This window comes from Chelonia mydas, chromosome 3 (assembly GCF_015237465.2).
Source record: "Chelonia mydas isolate rCheMyd1 chromosome 3, rCheMyd1.pri.v2, whole genome shotgun sequence".
Taxonomy (NCBI): Eukaryota; Metazoa; Chordata; order Testudines; family Cheloniidae; genus Chelonia; species Chelonia mydas.
This window is the reverse complement of record NC_057851.1, coordinates 30,058,264-30,079,809: the sequence shown is the minus strand read 5'-3', so window position 1 is coordinate 30,079,809 and position 21,546 is coordinate 30,058,264. Positions and strand designations below refer to the sequence as shown.

Genomic DNA, 21,546 nt, shown 5'->3' with positions numbered 1-21,546 from the left:
GAGGAGATCATCTAGTATGGCCTGGATATCACAGATCACTAATTTTTAGCCAGATACCTCTATATTAAGGCCAAGATTTTGTTTTGGGTGTGAGATTTGTAGAATGACTGAATGGTTATTTCTTCCCCATACAGTATGAAAATCTTTGACTGATCACCATTAGCCAATCAAAGTACTGGTATTTGCATAATTGCACAAGTTCTTTGTTATTTTCCTTGCTGTGAATATGCAAAACATGAATCTGCTTGGCCTGTTGTAATTCCTGTCTTTGGGTTGGCTTCCTATTCAGAATTTTCAAGTTGCTTGTCATCAACAAATATACGACCTCTGTTCTTCACTTTTCTGACAGAAACAGAAAATCTCCCTGTACATGTGAATCTGAAGGGGGAGTGTGGGGAAGAACAGCACACCAAAAGCAAGGAGATGAGGGCTGATACTCCATTGAAAGGGAGAGTGGCTTTAAAACATGGTTTAAATCCCTGGATTCATTTTCCTCCTTCCTCTGATTTTTACCCCCTTTCTTTTGTACAGATCACTGAGACTCGTGTTTCTGTAATAATGGCCATGCATATGAGTGTTCATTGGCTTTTTTATGTTAGGGGAATCCTGTCTTTCCTTCCCTAACATAAAAACCTATTGCAGTTACTGAGGACAAGCACCTTACTTATCTGTAGGGAAGAAACTGAATGGCAGTGAGGAAAAGAGATGGTAAAAGGAAAAGCAATAAGAGCTTAATTATTTGAAAACAATGTACCTTAGGGTGGTTTGACGATTGGTTTTGCTTTTTGTGTTTTTTCTCCTTTCACTGAAAATTTTGTGTCTAATAAAAAAAATCAGTATAATAACTTGCGGGCATTTCCTGTTAACTCTGAAATAATTCTGTGCTGGGCTAATAGTATCTGATACCTTAAGTTCATTCAGCCTAGGAAACCGTTGTTATATTGTAAATAGAAAGCACCCTCAAGTTATCAAAATATTTCAGGGGTCAGTTTGCTTTAAGCATTTAGATTGCTTTAGCCCATGTCTGCAACAAGCATTCACTTGCCATCCTAGAGAAAAGATACTAGTCCTTTCCCAAATTTATGTCTTCTGTGCTTTAGTCATGGACAGGATCTCAGTTTCATTGAAATGTCACTGTTCAGTTTAAATAGTGATTGGCCTATCATTCTACAGTTGGATTGTTGAACAGTAGAATGGTGACTTCTGCAAATAGGCATCTAAATGCACTTAAAACAGGGTTGTAGTTAACTGTATTTAGATAGGGTGGGTGGTTTTTTGGTTTTGCTAACTTTATCATGGATTTCCTTTCACAGAGGTGCTGGGCAAGAAGTAGGAAGATCATGCATTATTCTGGAGTTTAAAGGAAGAAAAATAATGGTAATTATTTGTATACACCTGAATTACCAGGATCTGTTGTAAAAAGCTATTGTGTGTTAAATCCAAGTTCCTCACAAAAGTCTGGTATCAATGACTGTCTTTCCCTAAACAGGCAAAGTCTCTGGTTCCCAAGAGCAACGTTACCTAGAGGATGTGATATTATATGAGACTTTAATTTAGTAACAAAAGATGTGTATAAATCCTGAGAGAAAATTCAGGTATCTATTTATGTGTAAGTGTAGGTGATATGCTCACAATCTACTTTTCAGTGGTGTCCGAGCCTAACCTTTACTTTGTTCACACAGTTGTGTGTGTATGCACAGATGCTCTGTTTGCTTTTCCAGCATTAATGCCTGTGTGCTCAGGTGATAGAATCCACACGTGAAAGGCTGTTTACCCATGCTCTCAACTGTTACTATTGGAAAAGTGTGGCTGGAGGCTCGTGTAGGTACAAAATTGCACATGCAAAGGCTCATGTCTGAAAAATATGCTTTCAAAAGGCATTCAGTTTTCCACTGAAGATAAGTCACCTACACAGATGCCGTAGAGGCTAGCTTGGAGTCTAATATATCACAATGTGTCAAAAACTGTGAATAAGCAAAATGAATTTTTCCCACTGACTTGTAACTGTGCCATAAATTTGTGTGTGGTTTTTTTAGGTTTTCAGTAGGAGTTTTAATTGTTTTTCATCACTTTTCAGCTTGATTGTGGAATTCACCCTGGCCTAGAAGGAATGGATGCCCTTCCTTACATTGACTTGATAGATCCTGCTGAGATTGATCTCCTCTTAATCAGTCAGTAAGTTGCATTTAGAACAAGAATTAATGCTTGCTTTGAGTTCTTGCTCTAAGCAGTGTTGACTTCCAACTTTTAAGAAAGGGTGGGGGCAGATGTCATCCAGATACTATTGGTGTGATGAAAGGACAGTAGTTCCCAATATTTTTGTGGTGTGAACTGTTGCATAATCTGTTGATTGCATATTGATTATATTACTGATTTAGTTTCCCCAATTAGCAGTCTGAAATTTGGCTGGTTCTTGTCCCAAAATCAGGCTCAGTGTTATCAGAATTAGTGTTCAGTTGGGAGCCTTGACATGCACAGTTGCAATACTCTCACTTAGGAAATCACACTATATTTATAATAGTTTTATTAATACAGTTAGCAACTTCACAAACTCTCCAACCCAGCAAAGCAGTTAGAGATAATACAGAATGAGCTGAGCATCCATAGGCTTACACCATCTCTTGCAAACAACCTGAAGTGTTAGTTATCTTTCTCATCTTTCCCCTCACCATCGTCAGTGGTTGTCATCCTGACATCTCCCCAGGTACAGAGGCCAGGATACAGCTTTTATAATATGTTCTCTTGAGACCCCTATGCTTAATGCGTGTTCAATAGGGGTTTCAGTCCCTTTTCCTTATTTGTAGTTCCTCTCCCTACTGATATTGGGGTGCCCTTCTCTCATAGGTTATTAATCTTTTTACATCAAGCTTGTTAGCATATGTCAATTAGTTAGCATGGCATTCTTGTGATCAGACATCTGCTGATGTCCCCAACTAAAAATATTCCAAGCTGGTATAAACTAGCATCTTGTGATTACCTGTCAGCAGTTTAGTCATTACAGCATTCCATCTTATGATGTTTATGATCTAGGGTTACTCTTGGTTAGCTACTTATGCTAAGGCCTTTTGGGCCTTATGCCTTAATTGGTTTAGCTAAATTATTGTCTTACAGGCCTTGAGGCTTGCAGGCTTATTGGTTTATTGCCTTAATTTATACCTGTGGCTAACCTAGCAAATACCTATAGGCTACAAAACTATTTCTTAATGTCATAGCCTTCCTCCATGCCCATTGTGACCTCGTGGCCACACCCCCCTCCCTTTTGTGATCTCATAAATCACTGTAAAAAGAAGAGGAGTACTTGTGGCACCTTAGAGACTAACAAATTTATTAGAGCATAAGCTTTCGTGGGCTACAGCCCACTTCATCAGATGCATAATGTCAACTTCAGCAATTGTTTATGAGGAAAAGAAATATTAGGAAAGTATTTATTGTATTTGTAGCTGTCTTTAATGGGCGTTGGATCAGGAGTTGAGAAGGCACGTGTTGACTTAAATGGGTCTTGGATTGGGCTGATAATATGACTTAGCAGCTGGAAACAAGGAGAGCCAGCCCTGTGTGACCAGTTAGTTCTCCATGGACCACCAGTGCCCCACAGACCAGAGTCTGAGAAATGCTGATACAGGGGTTACAGAGGCATTCACTCAGATACTTTATGTAATTAAGATGCACTTGTTGCATCTTTATCTCAAAACCACTGTTTTAAAATTAGCATCATTAGTAGGAGTGACCAATTTGTTATCTAGTATGCTACTAAAAACATATTTTAGTGGTTCACGTCTAATCTGTGGTGGCCCATGTGCCAACTTTGGGGCTACTGCTATTAGCTTTATTCTGTCATCCGTTGTGTGTGTGTGTGTGTGAGTGAGTGAGAGAGAGATTCATTCTCTTACCTGCCATTATCAGTCCTTTTTCTTTAGATGCAAAAAACCCGTAATTGTAAGGTTCTATAGTAAAATTTCATCAAGAAATGCAGACGTTAAAATGCAAAAGTTAACTTTTCTCTATTCCATTTTAATATATCAATCTTAATATCTTGTAATATACAGAATGCATAATTCAGCCCAGTTAACATTGATGATTAAAACCTAATTTCCTGATTTTTTGTAACATAGCATTAATGTGGTAAATTAGTGAATGGTTTGGCATTTAAAAAAGATGATTGAAATCCTACTCAGAGTAGGTATCAATGGTTCACTGTCAAACTGAGATGTTGCATCTAATGGGGTCCTGCAGGGGTCAGTCCTGGGTCCAGTACTAGTCAATATCTCATGACTTGGATAATGAATTGGAGAGTATGCTTATAAAATTTGCAGATGACACCAAGCTGGGAGGGGTCACAAGCACTCTGGAGGGCAGGATTAGAATTGAAAACGACCTTGACAAAATGGAGGATTGGTCTGAAAGCAACAAGATGGAAATTCAATAAAGACAACTGCAAAGTACTACACTTAGAAAGAAAAATCAAATGCAAAATCCCAAATTAGGAATAACTGGCTAGGCAGTAGTACTGCTGAAAAGGGTCTTGGGGATTACAGGGGATCAGAAATTTAACAGGAGTGATTCAAGTGTGAAAAAGACGAATATTATTCATGGGGTATATTTAATAGGAGTGTTGCATGTTAGAGATGGAAGGTAATTGTCCTGCTGTACTAGGCACTGGTGAGGCCTCAGCTGGAGCACTGTGTCCAATTCATGACATCATACTTTAGGAAAGATGTAGACAAACTGGAAAGAGTCCAGAGGAGAGCAACAAAAATGATAAAAAATTTAGCAAACCTGAGATATGAGGAAAAAACAGACATCTGTAGTCTTGAGAAAAGAAGACTGCGGGAGGGGGGAATCTGATAATAGTCTTCGAATATATTAAGTGCTGTTATAGAAAGAAATGTGATCAATTGCTCTCCATGCCTATGAAGGTAGGACAAAAAGTAACCGGTTTAATCTGCATCAAGGGAGAGTTAGGTTAGATAGTAGGGAAAAAATTCTAACTGTATGGGTAGTTAAATTCTGGAATAGGCTTCCAAGGAAGGTTGTGGAATCCCCATTATTGGAGGCTTTTTAGAACAGGTTAGACAAACGACTCTCCGGGATGATCTAGCTTTACTTGGTCCTGCCTCAGTGTAGGGGGCTGGACTTGATGACCTCCCAAGGTCTCTCCCAAACCTACATTTCTATGGTTCTGTGATTTGTATTATGTGATATTAATGTATTAACTGTATTCATTTGTCTATTTTAAGTTTCCATTTGGATCATTGTGGGGCTTTACCATGGTTTCTGCAGAAGACCAGTTTTAAAGGAAGAACATTTATGACTCATGCTACAAAAGCTATTTACAGGTGGCTTCTTTCAGATTACGTCAAGGTTAGGTAAGTTGACACACTGGTTGTTTTTATAACTCCCTCCTGAATTATTGCTCCTGTCTGTCCAGTGGGGGAAGAGTGTGGGAAATGATGCAATGACTTGGGGGGCTTTGAATGCACTTTGTTATATCTTATATTTTTAAAAGACCACTGTCAGTTTAACAATCATATGTAAATTTCTTTAAAAGTTCACTTACTTAGGTTACTAATAACATTTAATTTAGAGCATTAAAAATGAAGAAAAATACATCTAATTTACTTTCATTTGTCATGTTTACTTTTTGCATTTCCTGAAGCTCTGATAATGGAAGTAGACAAGTCAATTTCACTTTTAGGTGCTAATGTTGGGCTGCAAACATGAAAAGGGAATTTTGTTTGTTTGTTTTGTTTTAAAAACCCACAAAGATCAAATTGTGTAAAATTCCGTGGAAATACAAGTTTTTGGAAACATTTCCTTTGGTCTTATAAGATGGTTTGTATCGAACCTCGACTTTTTTTGGTCCAAATTTGAACCTTTAGGCTGCTTTCATAGTTTGAGATTAACAGTGAGCATGGCATTATATTTATTATATTAAATTATACTTTTCAAATGTTAACTATATTGGTATTGTGTTCAAGTATATAGGATAGTTCCTTTTGGTCTAACTCCCATTCCCTAAACATATATTGCCTGAACTGTGTGTTGGGTGAGTTTATTAGTAGGTAAGTCTGTAGTTTATTTTTGCTCTCTTCCAGAGGCATCCATTCCCTGAAAGGTCAAACAGTAATTGTCCCTTTGCATTATTGTAATAGTTATTATATAATGTCAAACATAAACATTAATAGAGATGAGGTTGTGTCCCCGACCACTATGCAAAATTTTAGGGTGCTTTGCATGCATAAGCATGTTAAGTGGATGTAGTAGGGGAGTTTGTGGAAGTAAAGTATTTGTTTGCAGAAAGCCTTAAGCACCTTCTTGCCTGAAGGAGGTAATATAGCAGTTTTAAAAAATTTGGATTTATCTCTTGGTGGCAAGAAAAGATGTGAAAGAGTTACAAACTTTGGGAAAGTGGTCCTGCAATCCTTGTCTAATACACTCTGAGCCCCACCTCCTGTAGGTGCAGCTTGTGAGTCACCTAAGTGGAATACATGTCTGCATCGACTCGAAGAAGAAACTCTTATTTATTGTAACTGTAGTTCTTTGAGAGGTGATGCTGACATGTATTCCACAAAACCACCCTCTGTCCCTTCTGCACTGGAGTTTAGTCTCTGGATATTCAGTACAAAGGAACTCAGGGATGGAGGTGGCGTCAGGACAGGCACCGCTTCATGTAGCCAGGGAACGGGCTATGGCCACAAGGCATCAACGCCACCCCTGCAGGTACTGCTAAGTAAAATTCTCTGACTCCAGTACTCTGGGCGCACGCACAGTGAAGTGGAATACACGTCTGCACAACATCTCAAAGAACTACAGTTACTGTAAGTAACAATTTCTTCTGCCTAAGAGGCCACTAAGGGTTTTGTAGCCTGCTCCTTGATCTGTTCCTCTGATGATTTGTAGGCTTCCACAATACAGAGTCTAATCAACCTAATGATGGAGGATTTGGAAGCTCTGAGTCCCTAGCACTTTGAGTGGAAGGACATGAAAAGGGAGCCTGATCTTCTTGTAAAGTCTATATGCTTAAGAGAGATTTTTTTCTATGGTCTTCTAACATATAAGGAGTGCCAGGCCTTTTCAGTTGGCTGTTGTGGTTTTGGACAAAACAAAGGAAGTATGAGCTCTTAAAATGTGGAAGGAGGAATTTACCTTAGAAAGGATTCTGATTCCCCCTTTAGATATGTGTCTGTTGTCATGCTATCTGACTGAACCAGGACCTGGGTCCCCCTTAGGGTGAGCTGGAACCTTCGCAGAGCTAGCTTGACCACTCTCAGTTCGAGGAGGTTTAACCTATGAGCCTTTCCTCCTGGTTTCCAAGGCCCTTGGATGTTGGGTCTCTAGGTGAGCTCCCAAGCCCTCCAGGCTGGCATCTGTTGTGAGGACTGAAGGATCTGGACAGCAGATGGACATATCGTTTTGGACTCACCACCAGTGTAAGGCATTGTACACCTGTGTCGGTACCTGTACTTGATCTTTCATTTGTTCCAGACCCTTAGTATAAAGGCTTGAAAAGATGTCTGAACTGTGACTGTGCCCAGGAAGTGATCCCTATGCACGAGACCTAGAGTCCTAGCAGTTGGCAATATAATTCTATGGTGGGTCTCCTGTGACTCTGGAGGAAGATGATAATTCCTGGATTTCCTGAAACCTTTCTAATGATGGGTAGATTCTTGCTATCGAGGTAGCTATTTCTGCCTCTAGGTCGTTTATTCTGGTGGACGGAACCAGGGAACTTTTCTTGGCCTTGATGAGTAAGCCATACACCTGGAGGAGACCTGATTAGCTGAATATACAGTCTTTATTCACAGACAGGGAGATCCCTTGGCTGTTTATAATGTTCCTTTTTACTTCCAAGTGGTTTTGATTGTTTGAAGTTGTCTTTGATAGTTTTCCATTGAGTATTCTGAGATGCAGTAAGGGTAGACAATTAAACCTTGTAGTTCATCACTGGCTGATCAGGGAGAGGTGAAAACTCCCTCAAACTTGAATGGGCCAGCACTGGGATATATGATTCCTGGTGACTAACTTTTATTCCAAGACGATAAGGTATAATTTTCAATATAGTTACATTATTCCTTAAATATTACACTTGCACAAATTTTGCAGTGATTATGAGAATTGATAAGTTACAAGCTTTTAGGAGAGATCTGACATGCTACTTTTCATAGATAAATACCATGGAAATGATATATTAGGTGTAGTGAGTTTGTCAGGTCTGAGATGGGAGTTGCTTATAAAGAGCGGTGTATGGTTGGCACCAGTGGGCCTCTATGTCCCAAGTAGAACCAGAAGAACATTTATTTTGGGAAACCCCTTTTAACACAGCTATATCCAGAAGATGAGACATTTCATTCTAGATCAGATTGTGTTTTACTGCATTGTTGGAATTAGGTGATTGGATGAAGAACCATTGGACTGGAGCCCACAGTTTGAGGGAATATCCCTGGCTCACTATCTTCCTCACTCATTTTTCTGTGGTTGATGAGCCATTCCTCTAGGAAATGTGAAATTCTGTCCCCTAGCTTCAGTTCTGGATGGAGGCCTACACAATCTCGGTCATAAAGTAAGTTGGATGGGTGAGGGGCCAAGGTCCCTCTGGGCTTCCCCCTGGATCTCAATTCTCCTTTTTTTCCCTTGGAGAATCTGTTGTCTCCTTGGTGGTACTGGTGTGGTTGTCCCTTCACTGTTACAAAGAGCAAAAGGAGTGCATGTGTCTGAAAGCCAATTAATGTACTCTCTCCTTAGGGCACTTAGTGGGGCAGGGTGAGATTTTGCCACACTGTCAGCCACCACCTTCTCCAGCCTTTCTCCAAAAATGAGGGAGTCTATAAATTGGCCACGCACAGAACCTGCCTAGAGTGAGTGTCCACCTTCCAGGCACAGAGCCCTAGGTGGCATCTAGATACACTGAAAGCCGTGGCTCGGACTGAGATCCTCATTGCATCTATTGAGGCATCAGCTACAAAAGCTGTTGCTAGGGAGACTTTCTTTAAAATTGAACCAAAGTCAGGGTGATCTCTTCCTTTAAGTGTTTTGAGATCTTCCAGCGAGGAAAGAGATGCTCCTGCAAAGCAGAGAACTGCCAGAGACACTCGGACGGTGGTGGAGGAGTCCTCAAGGTTTTGAGAGTAGCCTCCATCTTTCTGTCTGTGGTGTCCTTAGTATAGAACACCCTCTCTAAGGCCTGGGCTACACTGGGGTGAGGGTGGGGTTTTCGAACTAAATACGCAACTTCAGCTATCCTATTTGCATAGCTGAAGTCGAAGTATCTTAGTTCGACTTACCTGGTCGTCCTCACGGCGGTGAATTGACCTCAGTGGCTCCCCCGTCGACTCTGCATACTCCTTCTGCCAAGGTGGAGTACAGGTGTCGATTCAGGGATTGATTTACCGTGTCTAGATGAGACGTGATAAATCGATCCCCGATAGACCGATCACTACGCGCCGATCCGAAGGATAGTGAAGACGTACCGTTAGGGAATAACCATGTCCCTGGTGAGGGACCCTGTGGCGGGTCAGCGTTTGGTATCAGGAATAGATCCCTTTTGGTTCTTGAATGTTATGGAGCCTGAAGTTGTTCTTGTTAATGCACTTGCCCTTATAAGGCTTTTTCCACTCATCCCTAATCACTTTCTTGAAGGAGGAGTGAAGGGGTATCACCACCTCAGGAGTGGAATTTTGAGGGAACCTATTTACTCTGAGGTTTACTCTCAAGAGCCTGCTCAGGTTGGATTTGAATCATGGAAACATCCGATGAAGTGAGCTGTAGCTCACGAAAGCTTATGCTCAAATAAATTGGTTAGTCTCTAAGGTGCCACAAGTACTCCTTTTCTTTTTGGAAACAACCTTGTTGCACATAGCTTGAAATTTCTCAGGGGAGAAAAAACTTGGCTGCATTTTCCACCAATCCTGTTCACATTCAGAGCGAGACAGTTTGGTTCCCTTAGTCAAGTTGTCCCTCATCCGTTTTTGAAGCCTCTCCCTCCTCTGCACGGGGGTTCCTGGTCCATTCTTCCCCCATTGGAGTTGTGACTGCCTAGGTGGGTTGGGGACCCCACCTGCCTGTTTGACTTGCAGCCCCAGGACTGGTTGGCTGTGTGCAAGCTGTGCACAACTCACTATCTGCCAAAACTAGGAGATTCACAAATAGAACACTGCTTGGATCTAATCTGGTGTTTTCTTAGCTGCTCTGCCATGCCTTCAAGGGGCAGAGGAGCTGAGCACGGCAATGCTACAGCAGAGGCTTAGAGAGAATTAAATCCTGAGGGAGGAGGACCAATGTCGGAGAGGGAAAACTTTGCTCCCCTCTGCTCAAAAACTGAGCAGAAACAGCTCAAATTGAAAAAGAGCGGGAGCAATAGCAACCACTACTGTCTGCTGCCATAGAGGCAGAGAAACTGGTGGCAAGTGAGAGCAAAGAGAGTGTGGCCAAAGCGTGGTGCCAAACTGCTGGTCTGCCTCCATGAAGTTGCAGGCAGAGGAGATCAGCCCTGATGTCCAGGATTGTGGGAAAACACCGGGCTGCTTGGTTACATGCCTATATTTGTTCCTCCTTTCTTCATTATTCTTCTGTATTTTGGGAGAGGGGCCATCCTTTTTGTACGACGTTTGAGCCCTGAGCATAATTTGGGAGTTCCACAAATATTAATTGTACATTTTACAATTTCACCAAATAGTTTAATTTTAAAACACAAAAGGTTAGTTAAAAGGAAAAAAGGTTAATGGACCAGTGTATTATTAGAGAGAAGGTGTGTGAGGTAATATCTTTTATCTTCTGTTGGTGAGAGGTCAGATACAGTGTCTCTGTCACTCCTAATCCTCAAAGGAAACCTGCACAACACTTTCGGAAGACTAGGCTGGGAGCTTAAATTCATAACTCTGCTAGACACTAGAAATCATGGCCTGAATAGAGACGCTGGATTTATGGCTTATTGCAACAATCTGTAACCCACTAGACCCTTCCTCTTTATCTTATGACTGCAGGGGTACTAACGAAAATAGCTTTGAGCCACTCTACCTTAGGGCAGGTCTACACTACAGCGGGATCGACACTCTGAGATCGATCCACCGGCAGTCGATTTCGCAGGTCTAGTAAAGACCTCTCCAGTCGACCCCTGTACTCTACCCCAACAAGAAGAGTAAGGTAAGTCGATGGGAGATTTTCTGCCGTCGACTTACCGCGGTAATGTAGACATAGCTCACATTCCAAGGCATCATTCTAAGGCTAACTGTAGTAGGAAGAGAGCCTAAAACACTAACCACTGCACTGATGCTAAACAATCTGTTCCACCTTGCATTTTGCTGTGGAGCTTGGAGAACCTTTTCTAGCCCTGTATGAAGAGCTCTGTGTGGCTCAAAAGCTTGTCTTCCTCGCCAACAGAGGTTGGTCCAATAAAAGATATTTCTTCACCCATGGTTTCTAATATCCTGGGACTGGCACAGCTACAACTATGTTGCATACAGTGTATTATGAATCATAAGAGTAATAGTATACATTTGTTTTTACATGAATGACAGAATCTGAATCTGGGAAATACGTCATAATTAACGTATGCTAACTATCCTCCACATAGATTTAGCTAAGCAGTATGTGGTATCCCTCTCCACACTGGGATCAGATGTATGATAGATATAGCTATCATTAAGTGTAGTTTTTGCTAACAGGCATAGGCAGGCTTTTTTGTGTGAGAACTGTGTTATGATCTGGTTACTAAAGCAGGCTATAAATTATATTTTTATTATTTGTATTAAAGTAGTACCCATTGGGAACCCATTGTGTTGGTAGTACAAGACACTGCCTTGCATGAAAAAGAAAGTCTAAGGTGGCCTTTCTGAAAATATTACCTGTTCATACTGGTTAGGAAAATTGTGTTAGAAACCATGGCTCTAGCTGGTTCAATATTTAATTTGGAAGGAATCTGCAGTTTTGAACGGGGATCTTAAGTGGAGTTACAAAATCTATCAAAGGAGCACATCTGTAATTATTCTGTAACATAAACCAGTGAAACTAGCTGATACTTAGCCATTTCATTTTTATACAGCAATATTTCAGCAGATGACATGCTGTATACGGAGACAGATCTGGAAGAAAGCATGGACAAAATTGAAACCATCAACTTTCATGAAGTAAAAGAGGTGGCAGGAATCAAGTTCTGGTGTTACCATGCGGGCCATGTCCTGGGAGCAGCCATGTTTATGATTGAAATAGCTGGTGTGAAGGTATTTTTTTAGTATAGAGCAGTAACACCTTGTCAAAAAAATTTATTATTAGTTTTTAAGCATTGGCAATGTGTTCAGAGCTCAAAATATGAAAACAGGCAAGGAACCCCAATCCAAACACCCTGGAAGACCCAGTAGGAGGCTTTGTCTTGAAATATTATTTTTAATCAGTTATAGCGGGTGAGTGACAGCAGTTTTATTTAAGTGAGATAGTATACGTGGGCTTTGTGGAAGAGGTGAGTTTTAAGTATATGATCTAAGCTTGGAATTACTTAGCACAGAGATTATCAAACTGTGGTCTGCTGAGAGCTGGCTGGTAACCTGTTGCTAGCTGTCCTTGCATCCAGTAGTTAAATTGCATTAAAAGGCAGCTTAATCCATAAATACTTTACTTTCCTATGTCTGTCTGTCTATCTAGGAACTTAACTAGCCTCCATCATTATAGTGCCTCACATTAATTAATTAATCTTCACAACACCCTTATGAGGTAGGGAAATATTCTTTTTCCCATTTTTATGTACAGGGAGCTGAAGCACCGAAAAATTTAATAATTTGTCAAAGCTTATACAACAAGTCTGTGGAAGAATCAGATGTCAGACACAGATTTGTGAATTCCAGTTCGGTATCTGGACAGGAAAACCAGGTCTTCCTCCCTATAAGCAATTTCTAAAATGTCCACAGGCACACTAAGAGGTGATCACAAATCGGAGACAAAATGTTTTGTGTAGTTGCAAATGGGAAGGTGGTGATCCACAAGATAATTTCTCTATTAAGATATCATTTACATTATGAAAGTTTGAGAACCTCTGGCTTAGCAAGATTCAGAAAGGGTTAAGAACATATATTGAGAAGACTCTAGTTCAGTGGTTCCCAAGCTTGTTCCGCCGCTTGTGCAGGGAAAGCCCCTGGCGGGCAGCGCCTGTTTGTTTACCTGCCGCGTCCGCAGGTTCGGCCGATCGCGGCTCCCAGTGGCCGCCGTTCACTGCTCCAGGCCAATGGGAGCTGCTGGAAGCAGCACGGGCCGAGGGACATACTGGCCGCCGCTTCCAGCAGCTCCCATTGGCCTGGAGCAGCGAACCGCGACCGCTGGGAGCCGCGATTGGCCGAAGCTGCGGACGCAGCTGGTAAACAAACAGGCGCTGCCCGCCAGGGGCTTTCCCTGCACAAGTGGCGGAACAAGTTTGCGAACCACTGCTCTAGTTAAATAGCTAGAATAAAAATTAGAACAGTTATTGGTCTTCTTGCTGATCATCACTTGGTGGTGGGAAGAAACAGCCTTTCTTCTCTGTTGTGTGTATTGCTCAGATTATAATTTTTTTATGTGCATTATGTTCTGTGCTTTCTCTTGAAGCATGTGGTATCGGCTACAGGATAGCAAGCTACACAGACCATTTATCTTTTCCACTGCTGGTCATCTGTGTTCTTATTCAGATTTTGAGCATGATTTGTATTTAAACTCTCTTCAAATGAGTGATTGTAGGATACAGCATGTTGAAAATTTGAAGTGCAAATCCTGTAATTCACTCTGTTTGGGGCTCAATTTGCCCTTCACTATGCACTTAAGAATTGATCTGAGAGTGACTAATATGTTGGAAAGCAGGATAAAGACCTTACAGAAAGCATTTTAAATTATGGGTTTTCCTTTAAAAATAAGTGTGCAGTTTTCTCAGTTTAAAGTAATAATGTGGAAATATCAGAATCTTTAGTACAACATAATCTAATTAAAATAGTTCCGTTTGATGGTTGTTCATTGTGCTGATATTCTCAAATGGAAGCTCTTGAGTTTACTTTCTTGCATCCATCAAATAGTGTATTTTTTTAAACGATCTTAATGGCTTGTGTACTCATGCAAAACTCTAAAAATGTCACTTTTGTAACAGAAAGGAGGAACTACAAAAATATTGATACTTATGTTTATAGCTGCTTATATATACTGCTTGAGATCTTTCAGTCATTGCAGTTAGGATTTGTTTATTGTATTCATAATAAAACCTATAAGCACAATCAAAGCCATCTTCAGTACAGGTACATTTGAACCTTTTATTATAAATCCATGAACATTAGCTTTGCTAAAATATTAAACTTTTCCTCTACAAAACATGTTGTTAATATCTTTTTGCTGACTTAGTCTTCTGTCTAATTACAAGGTCAAATATTTTTCTTTCTCTATCACAGCTTTTATATACAGGTGATTTCTCAAGACAGGAAGACAGACACTTGATGGCAGCTGAGATTCCTAATATTAAACCTGATATTCTTATCATTGTAAGTTTCACACTGATTTTTTTTAAATTAGTAGTTGGGAGTGTCTAGAAGGAATTACTAAGATCTGAAGTGCATGTCAGAATAAAGGTAGAAGCTTGATGGTGACATGTAACTTTAGCAATGTGCATTATGTGTCCCTTACAGCCAGGCTACAGGGGAAATCAATACAGTATTTAGCATATAATAACTTCTGTATAGTGTGTTTCAGGCCAGTCTCGAAACACTGTCCAAAGCTCTATGTCACTTCTCTAACCTGTGTAAGCCCCAATTTTGTCCCAGAGGTGTGTCCAGAAACCTGCTAGAACAGGAGTAGCACAAGAAGGAAGTAATTCCAGCCACAACGGTTGAAGCTACATCAGGGAATATGGGCAGGACACGGGTTAATGCCCCTTTTCTTGCAAGAAGTGTTGAGGGACTTTTAGCAAATACACAGAGTCAAGACCTTGTTTTTACATCTCTGCAAGAGAGCATCTCCAGCATTATAGTGCCTCCTACCAGCATAATGTAGCATTGGTTCAGCATTGACTCAAAGAAAAGAGTGGAACCTGGTACTTTATCTTTGGGATTACTTTTAGATTCTGTGAACAATTTATAGTTAGGGCCCTACCAATTTCACAGCCATGAAAAATGTGTCATGGACTGTGAAATATGCCCTTCCCCATGAAATCTGATCTCCCCCTTGCTGCTGGGAGCGCCCCAGCTAGCGGGCTCCTAGCTGCAAGTCCCAGCTGAGCAGGGGAGGGAGAGGACTTGTGATTGTCCTTCCCCTGCTCTTGGGCAGATCAGACCCATGTCGGAGTGCCTCCCCTTTGTGTAGGAAGCTCTAGCCCTGGAGGTTCCTGCAGCTGGAGGAGGCTTGTCAAGGTGGGTACAATCTCCCCCTGCTCCTGGAAGCGCCCCAACCAGAGGGCTACTAGCTGTGAGTACCTGCTGGGCTGGGGAGGGACAGGACTTGTCCTTCAATTGCATGGCAGCTCAGGGGGGAGAAGAAAGGGAAAGATCAGACCCACTTCCAGGTACCTTTTGGGTTGGGACCCCCACAATTATAACACTGAAATTTCAGATGTAAACAGCTGAAAATGTGAAATTGACCAATTTTAAAACCCTCTGGCTGTGAAATTGATCAAAATGGACCACAAATTTGTTAGGGGCCCTATTTATAGTGTTTTGAGCTGCTTTTCTCCTAAAGAAATTCCTTAAGGCTCCAGACTGAGACCTTTTCTAGACCACGGATTTGCGCTGATTTCAGCCACTGGCATAGCTGCACTCTTACAACCCCTAGTTTGTACTGGTGGAGCTTATCTTAGTTTCGGGCAGGGTAAAGAGCAGCTTTGCCTGTCTACACTAGGGATTTGCACTGGTTAAGCTGCATTGGTGGCTGGCCACCAATGGCGGAAATAAGGACAAATCTCCGATGCAGACAAGGCTTTAAAGAAAGGGAGGGAGGGTGGGACACCTCAGTGCACCAAAGTACAGCTCTGGCTACCAAGTCAGTTTCTTCTGCTGTTGTAGTTTTGACTCACAGGGATATGCTGGCCGCTGCTTCCCACAGCTCCCATTGGCCAGGAACGGCGAACTGCAGCCACTGGGAGGTGCGGGGGCCATGCCTGCAGACGCTCAACATGAGCAAAATGTCTCGCAGCCCACAATCAGATTACCCTGATGGGCCACAGGTTGCCCACCACTGGTATAACAAAATTGGGATGAAGGTCTATACCATTGTTTTAATAATAGCTCTTTATGTACTTTACTACTTAGGAATCCACCTATGGTACCCATATTCATGAAAAAAGGGAAGAGCGAGAAGCAAGATTCTGTAACACTGTTCATGATATTGTAAACAGAGGAGGTAGAGGTCTTATTCCCGTCTTTGCCTTGGGTCGAGCTCAAGAGCTGCTTTTGATCTTAGGTGTGTATCTTCACATCATTTAACAGTGAATGAGCAAAATACAGTGGAAATTTTTTAATGGCTGTCCTTTTATGTACAATAAGTTTTTATTTATTTATTTATGTATTTAAACAAATCTTTCTCCACCTTTGCAGTGAGCTAATGACTTAAAAATTCCAGGGTGACTTGATTTAAATCAAGATGACTTAAATCACCAAGTGGAAAGCCTGGATTTAAATAACTGATTTTAATCAACTTTTCCATTTGTATTTCAGTTAGTGTCTAAAGAAAGGTGCATTCTCATTTGTTGACGTAACCATTAAAGCGGGTTAATTTACAACTAAATAGATCCTTTACACAAGATTTGGGACATCTTTTTCCTACAAAAGACTGTATACTATATCATTACTTAAGCAAATATATAGTTTAATATTTTCCGATTCTTATTAATTGTATATTTTTAGTATGTTAGAAAATTGTGAATGATGTATAGCTTATTTACTAGATAACTAGCCTTTTGGTCATGATTTGTGTCAAACTGCATTAGGATTGTAATTAGAATTTAATTAAACACACAAAACAGCATATACAATGTATTTGTATTAAACAAAACAACCTTTAATATTTTGGATACATAAACTTCTCTTATCAAAATACGTTGCACATTTACAACTAATGATTTATTAAAGAAACAGAGGGATTCTGTAACCAATGAACTAAACTGACTATTTCAGAACAGCCTGGGAAATTTTTCAAATATGCCTAAATGCAAGTGGCTGGAGCTTAACTTCCTACTCATCTAAGTCCCTTAAAAATGAAACAAGTCTCCCAAGTTACTTAGACTTTCCTTCAGACTTTTAAAATTGGTAGATCTCATCCCATCCCATCCCTTGTTTTTATTCATAGACTAGAAGAGAGAGACAACTTTTCCTGCTTTTTTTAACTCCCAATCAATTTCTCAACTTTGAATGAATTAATTCAAATTAAGAAAATATTATTTTTGTGCCTGCAGAAGCGACTACTGCTGTCAAAAACTGGTTTAGCACTTCAACAAATTCTGGTTCCAGGAGCTTAGTTAGTGACTTCCACCAATTCAGTGCTGTGACTTTCTTACAAACATCATCAGCAAACATGTTCTGCTTGAATGATTCACCTCCAGTTCTGAAATTTATTATGGGTGGCATGATTGATGGCTGATTATTAGATGCCCATGTCATAGCAGCAACATCTTATACCGTGGTACGCTGGGTTGAGAATATTTGCAAGAAAATGAGGAGTAAATGCTTGATCCATCTGCTTCTTTGCTGCCTGCAATTTAACTTTGTGGTTGGTATTTCTTTCCTTATTGCCTCTTGAAGTTCTTTCCAAATTTCAACAGCGTCGGCAATATTTTAGCAATCGTTCTGCAATTTGTCCAAGGCTATGGAAATAGGTTTACATATATTCAGCATATTTTTCTTTAGTCCAATGGTGACTACTTGGCTGTTCCATCGATTCTGTCACAATATTCTTCACAAATTATCATCAGAGTAGGCCAGTTCATAATAAATAGCTCAGAACAGTCAACCACTGAATTCCATTGTACATCTTGGGGGACAATTAATTTGGCTCCTCCGGTTCTCCTCAGTGAAGCTGAAGCAAAGTGGTTGTTATGGAAGTATTTTCCAATTTCAGTAGCATTCTCCTTTATTCCTGGAGTTGTACTTAAGTCTTTGGCTAAAAGATGAATCAAATGAACACTGCACCATATGTTATAAATTTCATGTTCCCTTCATTATTTTCTAGGTTTCTTCTCATCTTTGCTACATGTGCAGTGATAAAGCTACACATTTATTGACACTTGAATTTTTGTTCAGTTTGTTTTAGCTTTTACTGCTATTTCTTTGCATGTATTCTCCTGTATGGGCATTTCCTTTTGTATCAGTTGTTTCTGTAAGACAGACTTCTTTTATTCCTCTCCACCTTCTGTTGTCCCATAAGCACATACTACTGGATTAGTGTATACATTGCTTCACCCATCAAGACTAAAAACAATGAATTTTTTCCCTAATGTTTTTTGCACGTTGTTCAGTTTCCCTCTCACACACTATATCCAGCAACCTTCCAGTGATGTCTGCTCTGCCATATGAAGTGTAGCCTATCATAATGATTGAACCATGCAACTGAAATATTTGTTCTGAACAAGATGAAAGGTTGAATTTGTTGAGTAAATTAACTGAGCGGTCTTTTCATCAATGGAATCTTGTTGAAATCTGCTGGTCCTGATTACAAACTCATCCATCATTTTACTGGATGATGAGGAAAGTCTTTCTTTTGATACAGGTAATACTGTCTGAAGTATGTTCAGTTGTGGCACTGGTGGTGGTTGCAGCACATGACTCTGAAGTAGTAAACATTGCAGATGATGGATGTTCATAACCCCTTATGTCTAAGCTGCAGCCTGAAACAAAATGGTAAAAAAAAGTCTCTCTCACTGAGCATTACTCAGTGTGTAGTGCTTTAAAGAAAATGAGATTAAGTGAAAGAGTCCTCCTACTGCAGCTGTTTGCACACTATTTAAATGATATGATTTATTCTAAACTCCGTTTTATAGGGAATATAATTAATAAATTATAAGGATTATCTAAATCTGTTTAAACGCTTATATCTAGCAATATACCAAATAAATCGCTTATATCTAGCAGTATACGAAACAGCTTGAAAAAAACTTTTTAAAATATTAACATTCATTAAATGCATAATGAAACTTCACTTTTAATCAGGAAATCGTCACCTAGGATATTTGATGATATTAAGCAATAAAAAATCATTTCAGAAAACTGGCAATAACTGTAAAAATGTAACTGATAAATGCACCCACAACAAAATAACATACCAATTAATATTTTGAACAGAAATATTTTGAAATTTGTCAGTTATTCAACCAAAACACAAATGTATGATCATAATCTGTCATCAGTTGCTAGCATAGTAAGACTTGATATACAATCCATAAGAATAGTGCAAAAATAAGTTTAATAACCAGTTGATCCAAATTGTTCAGACATGTCCATATCATCTTCAAAGTCATGGCCTTCTGAGGAGCATTTTTCATGTTTCATTCTGACAGCCAGGCCTTGTGTCTCCTCGTTGCACTATTTCCATTTGGCACGTGGTCCTTTTTTACCTAGAGGTACAGGAATTTCTTGAAACTATCCCCAAATAGTCTTCTATAACGTGCAACCATGGCAAGTTTTTTTTTTCTCCAGTTCTCAGATGTTGAAACACTAGAGGTTACAGTCTGAAGAATACTATCCCTTCTTCTCAGAGACCTGCTTTGAAACCAGTGTTGCTCCTTTCTGGTTGCACTTTCTGCTCCTTCTCCCTTGTTACATAATTCTCCCACCCATTCCCAGAAAAACAAAAGCGCTAACAACAGTCCAAGACTTCTGGTCAGGTTACCCACATGCCTTTTGCACTGCACTGTTTTAGTTATTCAGAGAGTGAGGGGGTGGCAGTTCAGCCTTAACTAATTTCTGTTTGTATCTCTGTCTGTGTACACATGCAAGGAGACAGCAAGGCCATTTAGTTAAAGTGCCAAGAACCGTCCAGAAGTAAGGGCTGGTAGTTACTAGGCAGATCAGTAATTTTGCATGAGTAGGAGAGTAAGTTTCCATGGAGACTGGAGTCATAAATATTCATAATTTGCAAACTGAGCCAGTCAGAGCTCACGTAGGGAGAAACTATAAAATAGGAGTATGAGCTCACACAGTGGATGATCCGGAGAGGCATGGATCAACGTTCACATCGCATTTCCCGTCAGTACCTGACCCAAGCCAGGGAAGCTAATGACCCAACCACTGGACCAAATTCAGTGATGAATCCTGGTCATGTGCCACCTGAGGCACATTGCGCATACGCTAAGACGAGTGGATAATCCTGCTGATATATGTGATGGTGTCTCTTGGAGTCAGAGGCTGGGTCCCAACACCTGTGATGACTGCAAATTTCTTGCACCCAGTAGCACAGCCCCTGAGTCCCACACAGAATCAAGCCCTTAATATGGTACATCACCTATTGTGCCACTTTTGTAAAGATTGACCTCAGAAGTTAGATTTCCCCCCCGATTCTTTCTTTACATAGATAAACAGCTTTTAACTCAAAAGATTTTGATAGAGCCTCATGGATTAAGCATGTTTATTTTTTTATTTAAATGTTTTAAGAGATTAGGCCTTAATATATTTTGTATTAAGTCAGATTTAATTTTAAACAGGTTTATTTTTTAAAAGAAAAATATTATTTTAATAACAAAATGAAAAATCCGATTTAAATTAAAAACACCTGTTTTTTAATTTTTTAAAAAAATGATTTTTATCCAAGTTCACATAAAATGAGTTTGTTTAACCCAACATTCCTTTACCTTCAGAAAAAAAGAAAAAAAATTGAGCTTATGCCCTTTTTTTGCTGCTTTGTGATGTAAAAAGAATACCTGGAAGATTTTTGTCCCCCTCTGTAAAAACAAAACAACCTCCCTCCCGCCCCCCAAAAAAGTGTTTTTGGGAGGGGGTGGGATTTTGGAGAGCAGATGGTTTAAATTTGATATTGGGGTCTTCTCTACTTGAGAAGACGGGCATTAAGAGAACAGTAAAATTATGAAATTACAAGTGACTTAAAACTAAGCAACTAAAAGGAAGTTTTTCATGTTGAAAAGATTCAGTGCCTCTTCCCTTCAGTTAAGGCTCAGTAATTCAGAAATACATCTGAGAAAACTGGAAAGACCAGACTGGACGTCTGATATCACTAAGATTTTTTTCTGCCTTTTTTAAACCTGTCAGGCCTGTTTTACATATCATAAAGAAGCTTAAATAATTGTCAAAAACACGATTGTTATAAATCCTTTACAGTTCACCTTTAAAATGAAAATTAAAAGCAGTGGTAAACATAAACACTTATTTAATCAAACTGTAATCATTAATTTAAGTATAAAGGAAAATACTGCAGGGCTCTTTCCTTTCCTTTTGTGCCCTTACTTGCATTATGTGAATGATTTTTGACAACTTTTTTTTTCACCTCTCATACAAACTTTTCTGAGGGTCCCCTCACAAAACCCTTCAAAGGCAAATACTTGTATTTAGGCATGCTGATTCCAAAACAAGAATGATCTTGAAATACTAACTGTTCTCTCCAGTTTCCATTTTA

At 39.9% G+C, this 21,546-nt stretch overlaps 1 protein-coding gene across 1 annotated transcript in view; it reads left to right on the top strand.

Annotated features, from left to right (window-relative positions):
• CPSF3 (cleavage and polyadenylation specific factor 3) overlaps positions 1-21,546 on the top strand; it is a 54,143-nt gene that overhangs the window by 6,820 nt on the left and 25,777 nt on the right. The window contains exons 2-7 of the mRNA XM_037894098.2: positions 1,314-1,377; positions 2,078-2,175; positions 5,238-5,366; positions 12,038-12,215; positions 14,391-14,480; positions 16,239-16,389. Of these exons, the coding sequence (XP_037750026.1) occupies positions 1,314-1,377; positions 2,078-2,175; positions 5,238-5,366; positions 12,038-12,215; positions 14,391-14,480; positions 16,239-16,389 (710 nt within the window). The remainder of the gene's footprint in view (positions 1-1,313; positions 1,378-2,077; positions 2,176-5,237; positions 5,367-12,037; positions 12,216-14,390; positions 14,481-16,238; positions 16,390-21,546) is intronic.